Source organism: Cucurbita moschata, unplaced genomic scaffold (assembly GCF_002738365.1).
Source record: "Cucurbita moschata cultivar Rifu unplaced genomic scaffold, Cmos_1.0 Cmo_Scf00030, whole genome shotgun sequence".
Classification (NCBI taxonomy): Eukaryota; Viridiplantae; Streptophyta; class Magnoliopsida; order Cucurbitales; family Cucurbitaceae; genus Cucurbita; species Cucurbita moschata.
Window position 1 is genome coordinate 2,295,753 of NW_019268546.1, and position 19,698 is coordinate 2,315,450.

Here is a 19,698-nt window from a genome sequence, read left to right on the forward strand (position 1 = left end):
GGGGGGCCTGTGGCTTCCATGAAGAACATGCTTGTTTGTACTGTGTCGTGAAAGCTAAAGATCAAAAACAATGTACATAGTAATCTACTTTCTTTTTTCCTTCTTCGTCTGAAATAAAATGGCCCTTTCAGCTTTTCTGAGGAATAAAGCAAGATTCTCTTCGAGAAATGAATGATCACGGATACAATACAAGTATAAAAGTGATTCCTTATGTGCAATGAATCATCTCATTTAATCTCTCTCTCTCTTCCCCCCTTCCTAATCCATTGGAGGAGGAAAAAAAATCACCCACCAGTACGTGTGAATGTTCCAAACAAGAAAACCAGCAAAAAAAAAAAAAAGAGAAAAAAATGGACACCTCGTAAAATCAGACTACTATGATATTTATCTATGACTCTATATGCTCTCCATAGCAGAGGATGGAAGTAGGAAAATGTGTTTTTTTTCCAATAACTTCCACTTTCTACACAGTTTTCTTTACATAGTTTAGAGTTTTTTCTCCACCAGATATGGTTCTTAACAGTTGTTTTGAACAAATGTCCTGAACCTGTGAGGCTTTCTGCACGCGGTTGGCTTTTACCCATGCAGGTTCCTGCCAATGAAAACGAAGTTTTGCCATCTTTAGAACTTTTTAGTTTCAGGGAATGTATGGCTATGGTATAACATTTTAAGTCCTATGGGATTGCCGAAAGTTTGATTCTCTCACTTTTTTCATAGAAAAGGCGCGAAAAGGTATGACTGGGAGAGTTAAAATTTACCTCGGGTACTAAACGAGAGAAGCCGAACTTGACAAGTAGGAGAACATGTTCCATGACTAGGATGGCTGCAAGTCCAGGTTCAATCTTCCATTTCCCTTCCTGATCATATAACCATACTAGAAGTGCGCAGTTGGTGCATATGGACATCACTATCAAAAACTGAGATTTGAAGTGGTTTGCCACTTTGTTAGACATGGATGTAATATTATTAAATCCAAGCCTTCCACCATAGGGGAAAAAGAGAAAAAAAAAAAAAAGAGCCAATTCCATCGGCAGGGTAAGGCAATGGATGGATGGATGCAGAGAGACTTTTAGTGCCATTCAATCAGTTTTTCCTGTATAGGGATGTTATGACAGACTCCAAATACTAGGCAGCCTATTCTATGTATGAATCAGATCAGTCATTACCATGCGCTTAAATAAATTTGAACTGAAATAACTTCAAGGACTTTGCCATAAAGGTAGAAAATTAAGCTTGTTTTCTCATGATTCCTCTATAATAAAAACATGTTAAAAACTAGTTTTTTAAAACAAAGTGGAAAGTAGAAACAAAACAAAGAAATTTATAGGTAGAAGTAGCATTTATAAGCTTAATTTTTAAAAACCAGAAAACCAAAAATGAAATGGTTATCAAACAATACTTTCAAGATGAAGATACATAAATTGTTAAATCCAAAAACAGGAGCACCTGAAAAATGTTGAGCCAAGCACCAATTGTTGTTGCTGCACGGGGAAAGGGTCTTTTGTGCATAGCTAGCAGTTTCAGAGCATCAGTTCTTATTTCTGTGATGTTGTTCTGAATATAAAAGTCAGAAGAACAATCTATGTAAATAGGAAATAAAACGGTATTGGTAAGCAAACCAAATACAATGAAAGCAAAACATTTTACCAATGCAGCAAACGCAAATGCAAGAGGGAATGCACAAGCAAACATCATTATCATTCCGAACTGCAATGCTAACTCCAAATAATCTGTGCATTCAGTGTTGGAGCTGTCGTTAGATTCAAAAAGGAGCAAACAATCATAGATGTCCTTGAACAAGGAACTCAAATTTATACGCATGTGTGCTCGCACACACACATACAAACAGCTTCTCAGTCTTTGACCTCTCTACTCTGTAACATAAGCTTTCTTGCTTGTTTTAACAGCAATTTTCAACAAGCTCTATTAGACCAAAAGATCTTAGTTTTGTCACCATAGGAAAACCAATCAAAACTGAGCAGAAAATCTCTTGTGCAACAAGGAAAAAGCCACGAAGTCCCAAAAGCAGGAACAAGAACTACTAGAATGTAAGAAATTTGAAGTCAAGAAAGGGATCAAAGAAGGAACTCTAACTTTACTAGGTCTGCCACAGAAACAGAAATGATGCCCGGAAGTTACAAACTTCAAAGTAACTGAATAAAATGTACCATCAAAGAGCCCATCTTCTAGCTCAACACCAATGCTCGCAGAATAAGAAGGTTTCAGGTATTCTTTCTCTGCCCGAGAAGTGAACTGGATCCTCCCTTGAGATGATCCTTTTTCACGTCTTTTGTTGCTCCTTTACACCAGAAGGATGAGCAGGTCAAGCCCAGTTATATGAAAGAGTAAGCCTGAGCGTGCCCACAATGCAACAAGTCCAGAAATTATTGTAAAAAATGGGAGTTATTACCGGATTTTGTATTTTCTATAGCTGTACTTGAGATAGGGTACGGAATTTTCCAACAAGTTTTCCAACACCTGAATAACAATTTCCAATTCAAAGCATGTTACGGTCAGCAATAGTGAAGAGCAAAGCTCCATACTAGGTGAACAGTTAAAAGGTTGACCGTTCTTTCACCTCAGATATAAGGAGACGCTGTATTAAAACTTGGCGAAGGGTTGCAAAATTACGGTGCAGAAGGGCATGGTAGAAGACTCCAATATAGGATTGCATAAAATAAAGTCCAAAAATCTGCAGGAAAACTCATTTAAATGAACTAAAGCAATAAGAACGATGAACAGATAAGGCCGATTTACCTTGTAGACCAAACTATCAGCCCTTTTTTCATTGTTTTCGTAATTTTCACAGTTAATGAGCTTCATAGATATCTTAGCGCCCAACCGTGTAAAATATTGAATGGAAAAAAGGTACAAGACAGTCAACCCAAATCTGAAACCAAAATAATATATATATAAATACTGAACTGTATGTTACCAAATAATTTTATACAGTTACAGAGAGAATACATCCAGTACTAATTATTTCTGCCAAAAATAAACAATGAAATGTGAAGACAAGTATTATGACAGTTGTTGAGATAGTTTTCTTGAGCTATGTACGTAGAAACTGTTTTAAGGTTGATGTAAAATACTGTTCATATGAAGTTATGAACTGCTAAATGATTATTGAGAAAATGACCAATTGGAACTTTACTCCAACCATACTGATGCAAAAACGCCGGTGGTATAATTTTAGCGTAGAAGGTATAATCAGGAATGGAGATTCTGAATGTAAAGATCGACGAAATTTTACTTGGTTTGCATCTGTAGTAAAGGGAGAAAAAAATGAGACTGTTTATGGCTTCTTTTCAAATTGATCAAATTCCTGTGCCTTAAGGGAAACGTGGAAAACTGCAATAGCTGAGCAAAAAATAATGCCCAACATCGAATAGATCATGAATTCAAGAACATGCAATATTTTAAGATATCTTACGTACTTACTTGATAACATCCGACTGAATAACCTCATAACAATGAGCATATGCCAACTCAAATGGCAACTGCAGGCATATAATGCTCAAGATGACGATTGCATCATTTCTGAATCGCCTAAGGCAGCCAAACCACTCAAATCTTTGAAAAGCTTCTTTCTCTTTTGTTTTATCCATTTCCTGGTTTTTTATGAGCTCTACAGGTATTTGTAGGGAGCCACATTCCACGCCTGAAAATCTAAAACTTGAATCACCTCCAAATGCATAATTGATCTGCCATCTTTACAGCAAGAGTTGAGAGAAATGAATAAGTGAGAATCAAGGCCAAAAGATCGATAAAAAATGAAGCGACCATAACAGCATATGCTAGCTTAGACCAAGGTACCTGGCTACAAGGGCAGAGTTTTTCCGTCTCCAGAACTGGGAAAACATGACGGCCCATACAATAATGCTTACAAAGAAAATAGGGAGGACCAGTAACCGCAAGGACCTGTATACAAGATGAGCTATGTGCTATAATTTTATGTCTTTGGAATGCTTGCACAAGTTGAAAAGAATGGATGGCCCAAATTCAAAGAAGCTCACCCAAATTCAACTAACTGCAGAATAAGCCCAAGTGCAGCTGGAAATAGCAACCATCGTGTATACATTCCAAGGAATGCAAAGTAGAGTGCAACCTTCAAACATTTAATTCTCTAACATGTCAGTCAAAATGCACACCAGAATGATAAGCTGCTGTAAGATAAAGTTATGGTTGAAGTACCTTTGTACCAAAATATGAATAAACCTCATCAAGAGGCTGTCCGGTGAATTCCCACCAGTTAAGTGCCCAGTTTCCAAGGAGCTTCTTCCTCCTTATTTCATCTATAAAATACCTATCTTATTTCCTTGGAATATACAACACAGAGATGCAAAATTTTAGGAAGTCAAGGAAAATATACCATGTAGAGGAAATATTTGCTTAACAATTTTCTTGGATTCCAATGTACGGATTAAACTCTCCCCGACGTTCCACTGAAATTCTTCTTCCTCACATTTAAGAGTTACAGCGGACTGGTTCTCATTTACCTGTAGAATGCAAGAGCTTATCTCTGGCAATGTCGAGGTACAGCCTACGCTAGGAAATGACTAACAGCTATGTGAAGGATATAACAAATAATCAGATGCCTAATCAAGGGATTAAATTAATAAAACTTACTGGATTGTTTTCATATTCACATTTTACTGGCTGCAAAAAATATATAGTTTTCTTTTCTTTCTTTCGAACACACAAATGAAATTATTAAAACATCAAAGCAACTTTTTCCATATGAGAATTTAATCAAAATTCCAAAACTTATGAAAATAAATTGCTAAAAAAATATTCAGATTATAGTGTAGTTAATAGAATACATGGATGGGAAAAAACCTTGTGCCATATGAGAAGTCACTTACAATCCCATATATCAAGTGATGATAGCAACGAAATCGTTCACACCAACTGAAGAGTGAACCATCAGGCTGTCTCACAAAAGCTTTAACCTGGTCCAGTTCAAAAAGCAAATCCATACCTTGTATCCAGATAGCACATCACCAATGCAGAGAAACAAAAGCACAACCTTTTAAAACATGTTATAGAGAAAGACCAACAGAGAAAGGAGAACGAGAATCGGCCAAGGGCTTAGCTAAAGATAGTCGAGCTTACCAATATGAGTCCTCTTCTTCATTTGTAGGCGTGCAGCAGCCTTTCCTAATGTCTCCAGAGGCGCTGCCAACTAGATTTTAGAAGCGGGAGCTCGTAAAAGCACAATAAATGGAGATTGCAGATAAGCAAGGGGAAAATGAATGCTTAATATAAGCTAATGCATCCAACTAAAGCTAAAGAACCAATAAGTATGTGTATGTATTAAAATAGTCCAAAACTCTTTCTAGCAAGCGGAAGAAAAGTGTGTTAAATGCAAGAATCCTACATTGGCAGCTAAGCACAGCTGCACAAAGTAAAAATTTCATACGGACCCTTCTGTTAATACGTTTTAAGAACAGCATCTCTAATTCACGCAGATGTTAAGCGAACACATGCTAATCATAATCGTGGGAGAAACCATCCTTGCAAATCATGCTACTATCTAACAACAATTATTTAAATTAGCATCATAGGAAATGATGTTTCTGAAATAAACTCGCGGTATATAAAACAAGTAGCAGAGGCAAACCTTCATGAACTCATCAGTGACCCCATCAATTCTCTCAACGATAAAACCGACCTTCTGAAACGCATTTTCGAGCACCTCCAGACAGTCATAAGTGACGCATTCTTCCTCCGTTTTCCTTTTTGGAACCACCAAGCATACCTCAAAGATAGCTTGTTCCTCCGGATGAACTTTCATTTCCGCGCTCACTCACAGTCTACACCCAAGAGCTCCAAAAGATTAATAATATAACGCAATATGAAACAGAATATTCGATAATAGGGGAAAGGAAGAATCGATCAAAAAGACAAAAACTCTGTTAGAACTTGTTAGAACACAGTAGCCAAATCGGTCTCGATACCATTCTGGGACAAGAGGGATATTGTAAAAAGGAAATAGTTCTCTTAAATTGATCAATACCCAAAAAATCGCTAGAGTTTTGCACAAACGGGAACAAACTTTCACTCAAATTGCTCAAATGAACGAAATATTTTCACGAAATTGGTAGGACGGATGAACATGGAAGAACAAAACAAATCTAGGCAAAAGAAAGAGAAAAAAAGTGAGGACAAACCAGGTGTCTAAGCACATAACATTGCGATTCAGAGACACATGGGCGAGCATAGAATGAAACAGACACGTACTAAACCTCGATGAACACATAAACAAACAAATACTCTCTCGATCTTTCTCTCTTTTTCTATGCTTCCATCGCTTAAAACGAAAAGGGGAAACGGATTGGGGGATTCGAAGGTCAATTATGATCATCCTTCATCCCATAGCCCTTTCTACGCATTTGGATCGAAAGAGCGTACCAGAAAGACAAAATGGCTGGTTCCTGGTTAAACGTTTCTTAGTGTTTTTGCAGTCTGGAATTCAGCAAGCTCGAAATAGAGACCGCAATCCGCAATCCGCAACAACCGACGAAGAACCAACAACTGTCAGTTTCAGCAGATTTTGCTCCCTCTGCTATTACACATTTCTATTTCTGTTCCCAACATTCCAATCATGGACATTTCTTTCCATGATTAGACGCTAATCTTCCAATCTCCTATTCCTTCTTCTTAGCCCTCTCTTGCTTCCTTTCTTTCCCCTTCCATAAATCAAGCTTTTAAAATTCTCATCATTTATAAACATACTATTTTCTTTCCTCCAACATAATTGGAGTTCAAGAGTTTTTTTTTTCTTTCTTTTTTTATTATATATTTTATTTTTAACTTACATTATTTTAATTAATTAATTTATTTAGTATATATATTTATTTTGGTATTGGTAGTTTTTTTTTTAATTAAGATTATATTTAACATTTGTAATATTAATAATGTCTTATCATTTGTGAAGGTTTGTTATTTGAATTTTATTATATGTTAATTATTAATATAACATGTGAATAAGTATGATTTTTTAAATAATTAAAAAAAAAACAATTCGACATTACCAACCAACCTAATCGGTGTATGCTCCTATAAATTAGTATTACTATCTCGATACCAACCAACTTAACCTATGTACTCTCCTAAAAGTAGTATTATTGTAACGACCCAGATCGACCATAATAGATATTATCCTCTTTGGGCTTTTTCTTTTAGGCTTCCACTCAAGACTACTCTTTGTGTTTTCCCTTTCAAGCTTTCCCTCAAAGCTTTAAAACAGGTCTGTTAGGGAAAGTTTCCACATCTCTATAAATGGTGGTTTGTTCTCCTCCCAACCGATGTGGGACATCACAATTACTATCAACTATGGGATGGTTTGGGAATTTAGAACTGAGGGCAATTATGACATTTCACTGACGTAGACAAATATTATATTCCATTAAGCAAAGATAATTGGATCATATGTACAAAAGTCCCGTGTTTGGACCCCACGTTTTGATTTAATTAATGAACAAATCAGCGCCGTCCAATTTTTTCGCTACCAAGTCAAATGATTCTGCTTTAACCAAGTTCAAAGGAATTTCATCGTTTCTCTGAAGATTTCAAATTCCCAAAATCAGGTTCTTCTGCAGCCCTAGCGGTTCGTCAATTCCCTCGTCAAATTCCACCGCATTTAGGGCATCTTCCGATCATGGGGAACACCGACAAATTGTTGAATCAAATCATGGAATTGAAGTTCACTTCGAAGTCGCTGCAGCGCCAAGCCAGGAAGTGCGAGAAGGAGGAGAAAGCCGAGAAGCTCAAGATCAAGAAGGCTATGGAGAAAGGCAACGTTGACGGAGCTCGAATTTACGCGGAGAACGCGATCCGTAAACGAACAGAACAGATGAACTATCTCCGCCTTTCTTCCAGGCTTGATGCTGTTGTGGCTCGTCTCGATACGCAGGCGAAGATGACCACGATCAATAAGTCCATGGCGTCGATCGTCAAGTCCTTGGAATCTTCTTTGACGACTGGGAATTTGCAGAAGATGTCTGAGACTATGGATCAGTTTGAGAAGCAGTTTGTGAATATGGAGGTTCAGGCAGAATTCATGGAAAATGCGATGGCTGGATCGACGTCGCTCTCGACGCCGGAAGGAGAAGTCAACAGCTTGATGCAGCAGGTGGCGGACGATTACGGTCTGGAAGTCTCCGTCGGGCTACCACAGCCGGCGTCGCATGCAGTGCCGACCAAGGAGACCGAGAAAGTTGACGAGGATGACTTATCGAGGCGCCTTGCAGAGCTTAAGGCCAGAGGTTAACAGAATGACATGAGTATGAAATCTTATTACTGTGTGAAACATATCAAATCTACGCATTTAGAAATTCTGAGTTCTTGGGCTTGCTATGAATATTCGAACGATGTTACTTTCATGTCTATATTCCAGTGAATTCGCTTTCAATGATAATTTGTTGTCTCTGCATTTTCTGTCCTGAGAATTTGAATCTGGAGTTCGATCGCATTTTCTTTGAAGACCAATCCCAGTGATGATGGGTGCATATATTCACCTTCTTAACTGTGTAATTCCATGATTGTAACTATTTTTCTGCCAGCGTCCAAGAAATTGTTCCTCGGAGCTCGAGTGAACTGGCCAACCTGCAGGCTCTGTAAGTGAACGTGTTTTGACACAAACTATATTTGCTTTGATGTTGGTTTGCTGGTGCTTGTTGAGTGAAACCTTATCTTTGTTGCAGCTTTCCCCCGTCCTCAGTATTGTTTCCACACTAAGCTAGAAAGAAACGCATTTTAAGATACCCAACTTGATTTGTTCATTTGTTATGCATCTAGGTCTTCAGCCTCGAGTTTTGTAGTTGTTATAGAGAGTAGTTATTAGTTTATTAATTAAAGGCGTTCTGTTTAGGTTTTAATCTACAATGTTGTACTCCTAATCTTTTTTGAAGTACTCACATATGCCTCCAAGTGTGTTAGATGAAAGTGTCCCACATCGGTTAATTTAGGGAATGATCATGGGTTTATAATCAAAGAATACGCTTTTGGGGAAATCCAAAGCAAAGCCATGAGAGTTAATGTTCAAAGTGGACAATATCATACCATTGTGGAGAGTCGTATTCGTCTAACAAAGTGCACATATGTGAAGTGAATAGAAAAGCTATCAGGATAGAACTTCACTAGTCTCGTGGTATCAAATTGGTAGATTCTTTCTCTTTTTTGTCTTAATCCACGAGTGTTTGAACCAACTTGCATGCACCTGACTCTACAATATTTAAGTTACGAAATCTCAGGTCGATGTGCCACCATGAGTTTAAACCAATTTGCTCCAAGCCTTTTACTATTATCATGTTCCTTATTGACCACTAGGTCAATCCGTGGTGGTTGTTTTCTCTCTTTTTGATCTCCTCTCGATGGCTTAGGTTATATGAATTGCAATGCTCATGGCATCACCCTTAGGAGATTCCTGTGCAATTGCAGGCGAATCCATCTTGTATACTCCCTGTTGAATATTTCTGCCATAGAAGGTGCTTCCAATCTGTTGGCAACCACTCATACAAACCAGGGTCACTGCTTGTTTTCTGTCATTGATTTGTAATGGGTTTGCCTGAATTTTGTCCAAGTTAGTGGTCAGTTTCTTGTTGAGGGATCTTTATAATGTTGTTAGCTGATCAAGCATTGTTTTCTAGATCTCGAGTTTCATCTGATTTTACTTGTTTGATTTTGTATTCAACTCCTATAATATACATTTGAGAGAGAATCCTTAAATTGAGCTTCAAATTTCAATGGGTTCTCTGAAATCCTACACAAGAAAAGAACTCATGATGCAAGCTTGAGAGGCAGGGGAATCAGAATTTTAAAGAACAAACCAGAATAATCAATAGTAACAGGAACACGAGTTTTATATATCATCGTGGAGCGTACAGTTTGAAAAATTATATAAATTTTATACATCTACAAGTGTAATTCTATTCGAATTCTACGTAAAAACTGCAGAAAAGTAAAACAGATCGTATCAACCGTTCTACTAAGCTTGAATCAAAATCCAAAGATTTCGGATGATACGTTTAACAGACGACCCAAGGCATTTGGAGTGAACTTCCTAGCGAAAAGGAAACAGAGTGCTGATGGCTGATTATTGTAAACACACGTTCTACTTTCGAAAAGTTTCCTGAAGAAATCGCCCTGGATGTCTGCGTCTCCGAACATTGCAGGATGAGCACCGCCCCTCGACCAATCAACAAAAGTAACACTCCTGTTTGCTATGAGATGAGGCGTTTTGATGCTCAACAGGGTTTGGAAGTAATGTTCATCAACATAACATGGTGGCTTGCAGAACTTTTTAAATTTGGGGTAGTAAACTGTGTCTTCAACCATCTTCACTGCAAGTTCTCTATTGACTTCAAACCACTGAGATCCCTTCCGCCAATTGGTGAGGTTAACCTCAGGTGCCAAACTTTCATTGTAGCGTCCCCTACCGATGATTCCTGGTTCATCGAACGCACTTACGAAACTGAAACGGGATCGGGATAGGTAGTGATAAATGACGCTGAAATTGTGGAGAGGAATGCAAGACTCGGAAAGAAGAATGAACCATTCATTTCCAACATCAAGAAGTGCATTGGCAAGCAGTCTCCTCTCAGCATCACACATGCTCATCCTCCCCCACTCGGCGATCTACATAGTGAAAATCCAAAATAAAATGAATCAACCTCAACCATACAGCAACTAACATAAAAGATACAGAAGCTCCAGGCACAAGTAGGGAGTTCCCAACAAATTGGAATAGGAATGCTAACAGAAATCAAGAACATTAAGGTAGATATTCGATTGCCATCGATATTTATCGGTGATAGGCTCGTATGTGTTCGTTTAAGAATCTTACAAGTTCTACAAACATCTAGAGACTTATTAGCCAAGGCAATTCTCAACAGATTCAAGAGAGTTGGCATGGATGATATGGGAAAACTTCCTATGAAGCATCACTTGCTTCCCTTGATGCTTTACTAAACCGAAGTTCGGTTAAAATTCACAAATCTATTAATCTACTTCGTGATGGTACGTTTTAGACAACGAAATATGCAGTTCTTATGAGTAAAGCAGAAGGGCAATCTAGTGTGTAAGCGTGACAAGAACACATATTACCTTACTCGGGATCTGTCGTCTGTAAAACACCGACGACGGTGGAAAATCAGCTACATAAAATGGCAAAGAGTGAATATATATAGAATAAAGTTTCTGATGTCCCTTGAAGAACCGCTCCCAGAGAGGAGACAAGGGCAGTGGTCCCTTGGTCAAGAACATGAAAGCAATTTTTCGAACTCTCTTGAATGGATACTTCTTGACACGAGGAGCAAAAGACGCCCTCCAGAGAAGCTGGGCGTCGTTCATGGTATGCAGAAGACTTGATGGAGGTCTGATCCATCTTTCTATACTGGTTGGCTCTTCAAGACAAGGTCGAATTATGGACCGTGCTACTTGAGGTGCCACATTTGGACTTCCAAAATACTTCACCGTATGCAAACTAGCAAGTGATATTCCAAGGAAAACAAGCAGAAACAGAAAGAAGAGCTGAAGAAACCTGAAGGGAAAGGCCTTGACAGGACTGTTTGTTCTAGTGCTGCCATTGGCAATGGCAGCGCCGGTGGCAGAGGCCTTTCCTTCCTCAACCCCCACCACTCTAGTCGGCATCTTTGCCCACCTTCCAACCCAATTCGCTTCCAGATAATTCACATCCAAGGAAATGAAATCTACAAGCACATATTTAACGAATCAAAACCCTATCTCAAAAACAGAGCTCTCAAATAAGATGTTCTAAATAAGGAATTCCAAACATCATGCCACAAGTTAACAACAAATCAACAAGATCTAACAAAATCCAACCATATACAGCAATTTACCAAATGTGTACTTCAGAAACAACTCATTCCTTTCCCAAAACTGAAAACCTTCCTCATTAAATCAAAATGCCCAACACCACAGCCCCTAAATCTCCTTGCAGCAAATAGAAACAACATACGAGATGAAATCGCTGGCGAATTGTATTACCACGTGGAGCGGTGGCGATTGAGCTCAAAACAATCGAGAAATGACACAGATCGGTTCAGACACGAATCATTCAAACCAGACTGCGATCAAGGACTTGCTCGATCCGAGTTTCACAGCACACCCGGATGTTGAGAACCTGAATCCAAGACGAAGAAGGAAGATGGCCGTACGAGGGGAGGCGCTCGAAACTTCAAAGTCGAGCTTGATTTGATGAATTATTAATTTGTAAATGAGAAATTAAATTTTAGGTGAATATTTGCCTGTGTTCTGGATTCGAGTGTTTTAAGTTTAATAATAAAATACTGTTCTTCGTCGTACACGTATAAAAACCTCTGCCTCTCTGGATTGCCTTTAATTTATTTTATGTATTTTTTACTCTATGCTCTCATCATTAAATAAATAAAGTAACGCTTACATTGAAAATCATATTATAAAATTTATTTTTCCTCTTACAAAATCATGGAGAGTAAGGATCCGCTTGGAATTGTTATTTTATTGGAAAGACCACTGTGGTGTAGTTTATATATATTGTATCTTTTTATTTCAGATTTTTATGAGAAAAATTAGAAAATGTTTAATTTATAAATGTAATTCTAATGTAAATTTTATTCAAAAAGAATTAAGCGGGTTTTATAAAAGTTAAATTAATAAAATACATATACACTTTATCTAAAAAAATATTTTTGATGTAACGACTCTAGATTTCATCTACCTAAAGTCATTACTGTCATCTTAGTCTAAGGTTTTATGTGGAATATAACTCTTAAAATATATTATTGGAATAAAATATTTGTACGTAAACCTAACTCGAAAACACTTGTGAGGGGTTATGCGTTCAAAACATACTTTATAAATGAAATTAATTTACAACCTAATATGCATAACATCCAATTTTAAATTTTTTAGTTGAGGGAATTAAATATACTACTTGGCTATGCATGTGTCATGGTCTCTGATTTGCGATGTCGTCGTCAACCGTATAGAGGTGTCTTGTCTTTACTTGAAAAATGATGTGGCACACGAGTTGAGTATTTCAAAGAATACTCCGTAAGTGACCTCACTATAGGGGTGTGAAAAGATGCAAACACATGCAATAATGCTCTAAGAGCCTATCATTAAAACATCATAGGGGTGGCCTCCCGTAAGATTAAATTAGATAGGTGTGAGCGTGAATCTTCAGGCGATTCGTACCCCCTAGACCCATCATAGTCGAGCTAGTTGTTCGTAGCAACGTCCGAAGATTAGCAGATCCCTGGGTGTCATGCTGAGCATGATCACCATCATCATCATAGCGTACACATCCCTACTCATCATAAAAAAAAGGAGAAGTATCCCGATGCTTATGTACATACAGAAATGCATAAGGTCCCTATACTTTATCATCTTTAAAACATGACACAACCCTCGTTCCATCCTTATATTACTATAAGTAATATATGCACATTAACTTTCTATATTATAATCATTATTAACGTCATTTAGGGTTATGTCCTAAACATAATTATCGTCATAATGCAGTATGACATTCACAACATGCTTCTCAACTTAATATGGAAAATAATGTCATATTAAGTAAATAACATAATCTATCATCATATCATCATGCATCGTCATCATCATACAACGTTACCTAACACATCATAATCAACAAACGTAATCATATAACTCATACATTTCATCATACATCATATATCATCCGTCATACATAATAATCATAAAGCATAAAGAACACGTGCAAGTGCCCCACTAGGCACGTGTTGTCATGCCACAAGCAATTACTTGGCCTATCCTATAGTAAGGCCACTTAATTAATTCGCCTTAGCCGGCATTCCCCTTAATTTAAAATATGTTAGATTTCATTCCTCGAAAGTTGCCCCAAGTGTCGTTAGAGTTCGTTTCCTATTAGGTGGTCCCGTTTTTTTCGTTAGTATTTCATTCTAAATTAAATTCAATTCCAAATTATGAAATAGAGCATCATACTTGCCTTAATTAGCCGAGATTCTGAGCTGCGGAGCCGAGCCGTTTAAGCCATGGGAGACGGTGTCTGCCTGCAGGCGTAATACGTGTCAGCAGAGGAGACGGACACGTCACATTTCCCTCTCGAGTCGAGGCGCGGGTTCGGGGGCGCTGACGCGGGTGTTGGGCCTGGGTCTCGTGCTGCAGGTGGATTGGGTCGACACTAGGCTGCCTACTGGATCTGGGCCGAGGCACTCATTGGGCCGAAACCAAATGGATGGGTAGTGGGTTATGGGTTGAGTCCGACCCGAATCCGGATCCGACGGATTCGTCTTCTTCCCCCGACTCGGCGAGTTTTTCCGATTTTCTTCTCTCTCCTCACCACAGTCGTTTCCGACGTTCTTCCTCGTCGTTTTCCTCCTCTATCTCTCTGTTGGACTCTCTGCTTCTCTTCCACGAATCCTCGTGGCCGTTTCCGATCTATTAGGTTCTTGAAAAATCGAAACCGATATCTCGTTTCCGATGACGATGCACGTAGGAGGAACGCAAAACGTACCTCAGATGAACGTACAGTCGTCGAAGATCTCTTTCATGGCATGAATCAAGCGTTTCGACGTTGAGTTCGGTTGTTTTAGGTATGCATTCGCGGTTTTGAGTCTAGGAGAACATCGACAAACTTCTCTCTGTCGATCTCTTTCTCTGTGTTTCTCTTGTAATAATCCTTTTTCCGAGGTCATCTTTGGATATCTAAGGATTCGATATACAGCTTTCATATGTTCTTCTAACAACAAATTCAATATATAGACGTGTATGAGAAATATAAATACGATGTTTGATTGATAGCAATATGTGTTCTTTACGGAATTTCAATGTTCTGTGCTTAAAGCATTTGTGACGGAGTTAAATGTTTCTTAGTTAATCCTCGATGATCGAATATATCATACGTCGATCATGTCATCAAGAACGAAAAAGAGTTTGATTCTGTACACCTTTCAGAAATCTATTCACATTTTCACTAATGAGAAGAACATGATTACAGACAAAATTTTCTTACAGTTCTATAAGAATATTGACAACAGTGTGGATAGATAATATCACATCCCAGATGAACTGAAATACATCATAATTGGTTTCTTTCTTCTTGTATTAACTGAAATATCCTAGCCGCTGATTCAGTAGCAGATTTAGGATGGTGAGGCACAACCTTGATTGCCCTTGATTTCTGCTCACTCATGTCTGCATTAGGACTGGACTCCTCAACTCCTGGTGGTTCAGTAGGAAAAAGAGGAAGCACATCTCCATTGCCTCTCTCGGAGCTGCTACTACCCGTACTTCCCATCGATCCGTGAACTTTTGGAGCACGAAATGGCATCGAATGGCTCGTTTGGTTTGGCATATCGCACGAGTTTTCTTGGTGCGCCAAGTAGTTGATATCCCCAGTTGATATCTGCTTTTCCTGTTCTTTTGATTTCACTTTAGCAAACAGACTCATTTGATCTGGAGTTGACCCCGACATCGATTGATTCGTTACTGGTACGCCATAATGTGGAAAGTACATTTGGTTCAAGGGAATCATGCCCGGAAAATATCCGAACCCTTGGTGGTTAGAAGCAGGAACAGCATAAGCTGGGGCGTAAAAGTCTCCACTGCCTGTGTTTAGGCTCGTTAATCCATAGTTACCGTACATCGGTGTCACGAATCCTGCAGTCGGAGGGCATGGTCCTGTATATGGTTTGTAAACAAGAGTTTCAGAAGGAGACATAACTGGAACCAGCCATTGGTTTCCTGGTGTAGGGTGGCTAATGCACCAGGGAGCTGATTTTGGAACAGCAGCTATCGGAGTTTGTGGCGTGTCTTTTACTCGAAGCTCGTAGCTCGTTTGTCGAGTAAGGGCAAGTTTAGTGTTGTCCTTGTTAAAGGAAGGTAAAGGAAGCTTGGCAAGAGGATTCTTATCTGCACATTTGGTGTCGAAAACGGGATTTGGGCGTTGATGATAGCCTTTCACCGTGGCAATTTGAACCGGCTGTTGCGCAGCACACTTGGTTGGCTTGTTCTTAACAGCAGACAGAGCGGATGACGGTTTGTCTAAATAGTGTTCAAGTAATATGTGTGGTGAACCAGCAATGAGTCTTTGAACCTATGTTGAATTGAAGCAGTAAAGCGCTTAAAAGTAAAGGAGAACAGGCTACAAATACGACGACGAAACGAAACGTTTAAGTAATCAGTAGAGCCAAATGATGGTGTACCTCTATGAGTCTATGCAGCTCAAACACTTGTACTGCAAAAATCCTTTGCTGACTGAAAACAGTAGCAAACAAATGGGAATAAGGGAACAGATAATTCAACCCAGCAGCTAAAACTCAAATTGAGAAGAATACTCACTGAGAAATCGCCTTTCGAGCTTTCCAGAATTGTTTTTCACCGATCAACCCGACAACGACATCAGGGGAGATATTTGGAGCTGTAGCTGAATCTACTAAGGAAGCCTCTGAAACATTGTGTTTATGTTCTACTTCTCTCAAACGCACGGTAGCAAACTTCTCGAACTCGTTAGCCACATTTCTGTCACCATCTCTTGGTGACGAATTTTCCAAACCACGAACCTCAGCGCACCCCACATTGTCTTGGAGAGCTTCAGAGCTTTGTTCGGCCAAGCCTTCGGGATTTGCTCTCACATTTGCACCGCACGGTGTGCTCGAATTGCTGGTGGAAGTCCAGTTTTGTTTAGATGGATGGGGCAGCTTTGCCTTTTGAGAGTCCCTATAATTCATTGAAGGCCGAGTATTTGGCTCCAACAAAGGCTCATCTGTGGGTGAATGGATAAATATAGGCCTCTTTACATGATCCTGAGTAGCCTTGCCCAAATTTGGATGCTCCTCGCCTTCATTCCCTGCATATTTTCTGGAACTATCGAGTTCGCTCGTGCTGCCGCTCGACATCCTTTCCTGAAACTTCTTGGGATTCTTCAAGACCTTTGTAATTGAATTGCTTGGAGGATTTGATGACAATGATCCTGCTGCTACAACACTTGTCTTTAGCAACTTTGCCTCATTGCTTTGCACAACTCCTTTAGAATCATAAGAGTGAAGCTTCTCGTCGAGATGAGATTGTTTCGAGCCCTTGGAGGACGATGAGAAGATGCCCCTCTTCTTGCCACCAAACTGCAGAGAACAAGCAAGTTCATGCAATCATTACCCAAAAATGCATAGAGAACGAGAAGCTATATTCCTTACTTATAAACCCATGATCAACCCCTTGATTAGCCGATGTGGGACTCCTCCCTCAACAATCCTCCCCTCGAACAAAGTACACCATAGGGCCTCCCCTGAGGCCCATGGAGCCCTCGAACAACCTCCTCTTAATTGAGGCTCGACTTCTTCTCTAGAGCCCTCAAACAAATTACACCCTTTATTCGACACTTAAGTAACTTTTGACTACACCTTCAGGACTCACAGCTTATTTGTTCGACATTTAAGGATTCTATTGACATAACTATGTTAAGGGCATGACTCTAATACCATATTAGAAATCACGACCCTCATGGGACTCCTCTCCTAACAATTCTCAAATGTGTGGTTTCAGTTTTGGCATCTAAAAGAACAATCAAAAGACAGAAAAAATGAAACACTGATGCATTGATAAACATGTGAGGCATGAAGAATTGCAGTAATCTATTAAGCATACATGGCTGGAGGATGTCGAGGTCGTCGGAGTGCCGAGCGGAAGAGGAGCAGCAGCTGAAGCTGATCCAGAGGAAAACTTTTGAGCAGGAATGGTGAGCTGCTCATAGAGAGCCATTTTATTCCTTGGAGGAGCTCTTGGGCCACCTTTGTCGGTGTCATTGACATGAAGCCTAGGGAACATGGGACTCAACAACATTCTTTGTTCATCTTTCCCCCCTCTCATCCTCTCACCAAAACCTCCAAACGAAACGAACTCACCAGAAGAACCCAATTCCATGAATCTCTATGTCAAAACAAAGGATTTTCATTTCAAAAACAGAAAAAAAAAACCCCATCAATCATCAAACAACAACCATGAAATCACAAAATTCAGCAAACCCAGAAAGAAAAACCATTAATTTTGGGAAGAGATTCAGAAATTGACAGATACCCATCATCAGCCCAGTTGAAATGAACAAAATTGGGACAGAAATTCATGAAAAAAGACGCAAAAAAATGCAGAGAAGAACAGAAAATGAAACACTCGTTGTTGAGGTCTGTCAGATCTCCATAGGCATGGGTAGCGAAGAAGAAAGGGGTTGTGGTGAAGATTGAAAAGGATTAAAGAAGAAAAAGGGTTTTGAATTTAGATTGTGGGGCAGTGACTGAATGGAGCACATGGAGGAGTATTTTGGCTACGCTGTTGATGTTAGAACCTCATGTTTTTGGTTCCATTTCGCCAATCTTTTAACGAAAAATCCGTTAAAGATCGTCTTCAACAAACAAATAAAACATCTCTCAAATTTTTCTCCCTTTCTTTTTCCGGTAGCATTGATTCAACCCAGAGCGACTAATTGGGGATGTGGATTTTGTTTGTTAATTTGACCACAAACATTTCTCTCTTCTTTTTTTTTTTAGACAATTAAAAAAAAAACACACAAAAAGATTGATTTAAATCAATATTATAATCACACGTGCACATTGTCGGATACGACATGTCGTCCCACGCTTCGGGATTTTAATGAACTTGGGCCTGCGTTTAATTTCAACCGGCCCACTTAGTGGAGCCCAACACGCCTATTTGGGCCGTGTGAATATCATGAAGAGTTTTGGAACGGCGTCGTATTGAGGGGAGTACATTTTTTTTTTCCCCACGAAAGAGGACAAGAAATAAAATGACGGAAAAAGAGATAATGTTAATTTTAAAAGACAGATGGAAATTTTTGAGGTGGTGGGGCCCATAGGGGGGGGTGGTGGTGGAAGGCTAGTAAGGCTTCGCTGTTGGGAATTTCCACCTGAGAGAATGGTGGTCAGGATATGAACCAATGAGAAGGTGCGACGTGTGAAAAGATGGTTGCGTTCACGTGTGAGATGTAATAATTGAATTGATGACAAGGATATATGTGGGGACCAATTGGAAAAATACAATGTAACGGATTTAATGGCCTTGATTTGGTCTTTTTACATCATAATTGAGCCATCAACGGTCGAATTTGCATGATGAAATGAGGAGATAAAATGGACCCAAATTCATTCACACTACCAAAGAACCACCCTCATTTGACTTTACCCCACTCTATTATTATTATTATTATATTATTATTATTATTGTAACGCCCCAAATCCACCGCTAGCAGAGTCACGCGTATGCTAGGAGAAGGTTTCCACACCCTTATGAATGGTGGTAGACACAAGGCGGTGTGCCAATAAGGACGCTGGGCCCCAAAGGAGGTGGATTGTGATGTCTTACCTTGGTTGGGGAAGAGAACAACCCACCATTTATAAGGGTGTAAAAACCTTCTCCTAGCAGACACGTTTTAAAGCCTTAAGAGGAAGCCCGAAAGGGAAAGCCAAAGAAGACAATATCTGCTAGCGTTACAATTATTATTATTTTAATATTAACGTTTGAATAATAAGCCCTGAATTTTATAAAATTTTAAACTTTTAATTTTGTTTATGATTTCGCGTACAAATACCCTTTTGTTGGATGTTGTTCAAGCTTTTCTTGAAAGTATGATATGGGTTACTTCAACGCCACCACTAACTGGAACTTGAGGAAATGTGGGTA

At 39.1% G+C, this 19,698-nt stretch overlaps 4 protein-coding genes across 9 annotated transcripts; 1 reads left to right on the forward strand and 3 right to left on the reverse strand.

Moving 5' to 3' along the window:
• Nucleotides 1–182: 182 nt before the first annotated feature.
• Nucleotides 183–6,701, reverse strand: LOC111464251 (anoctamin-like protein At1g73020). 4 transcript variants are annotated; one of them, XM_023108364.1, is made up of 17 exons: nucleotides 6,415–6,701; nucleotides 5,624–5,816; nucleotides 5,116–5,185; nucleotides 4,866–4,981; nucleotides 4,373–4,499; nucleotides 4,195–4,295; nucleotides 4,017–4,108; nucleotides 3,817–3,921; nucleotides 3,442–3,711; nucleotides 2,758–2,890; nucleotides 2,579–2,692; nucleotides 2,411–2,478; nucleotides 2,169–2,299; nucleotides 1,648–1,730; nucleotides 1,447–1,554; nucleotides 759–917; nucleotides 183–592 (listed from the first exon to the last, which is right to left on the reverse strand). In XM_023108364.1, exons 2-17 carry the CDS (start codon nucleotides 5,795–5,797, stop codon nucleotides 464–466), a joined length of 1,980 nt encoding a protein of 659 aa, XP_022964132.1. In that variant the 5' UTR covers nucleotides 5,798–5,816; nucleotides 6,415–6,701; the 3' UTR covers nucleotides 183–463. The 4 variants fall into 4 exon arrangements, with proteins under 4 accessions (XP_022964132.1, XP_022964135.1, XP_022964134.1 ...); XM_023108367.1 differs by lacking the exon at nucleotides 6,415–6,701 and adding an exon at nucleotides 6,174–6,407; XM_023108366.1 differs by lacking the exon at nucleotides 6,415–6,701 and adding an exon at nucleotides 6,020–6,139.
• An 847-nt stretch (nucleotides 6,702–7,548) lies between these two features.
• LOC111464364 (ESCRT-related protein CHMP1B) lies at nucleotides 7,549–8,487 on the forward strand. The gene has a single exon (XM_023108544.1). It carries the CDS (start codon nucleotides 7,664–7,666, stop codon nucleotides 8,273–8,275), a length of 612 nt encoding a protein of 203 aa, XP_022964312.1. The 5' UTR covers nucleotides 7,549–7,663; the 3' UTR covers nucleotides 8,276–8,487.
• A 1,351-nt stretch (nucleotides 8,488–9,838) lies between these two features.
• LOC111464363 lies at nucleotides 9,839–12,259 on the reverse strand. Of its 3 annotated transcripts, XM_023108542.1 has the most exons (4): nucleotides 12,013–12,259; nucleotides 11,110–11,714; nucleotides 10,559–10,641; nucleotides 9,839–10,477 (listed from the first exon to the last, which is right to left on the reverse strand). In XM_023108542.1, exons 2-4 carry the CDS (start codon nucleotides 11,653–11,655, stop codon nucleotides 10,003–10,005), a joined length of 1,104 nt encoding a protein of 367 aa, XP_022964310.1. In that variant the 5' UTR covers nucleotides 11,656–11,714; nucleotides 12,013–12,259; the 3' UTR covers nucleotides 9,839–10,002. The 3 variants fall into 3 exon arrangements, with proteins under 3 accessions (XP_022964310.1, XP_022964309.1, XP_022964308.1); XM_023108541.1 differs by having other exon boundaries at nucleotides 9,839–10,641; nucleotides 11,865–12,259; XM_023108540.1 differs by having other exon boundaries at nucleotides 9,839–10,641; nucleotides 12,013–12,258.
• A 2,699-nt stretch (nucleotides 12,260–14,958) lies between these two features.
• LOC111464424 (ELF3-like protein 2) lies at nucleotides 14,959–18,476 on the reverse strand. The gene is made up of 4 exons (XM_023108624.1): nucleotides 17,653–18,476; nucleotides 16,351–17,129; nucleotides 16,215–16,266; nucleotides 14,959–16,105 (listed from the first exon to the last, which is right to left on the reverse strand). The coding sequence occupies exons 1-4, from the start codon at nucleotides 17,926–17,928 to the stop codon at nucleotides 15,089–15,091; spliced, it is 2,124 nt and encodes a 707-aa protein (XP_022964392.1). The 5' UTR covers nucleotides 17,929–18,476; the 3' UTR covers nucleotides 14,959–15,088.
• Nucleotides 18,477–19,698: the final 1,222 nt, after the last annotated feature.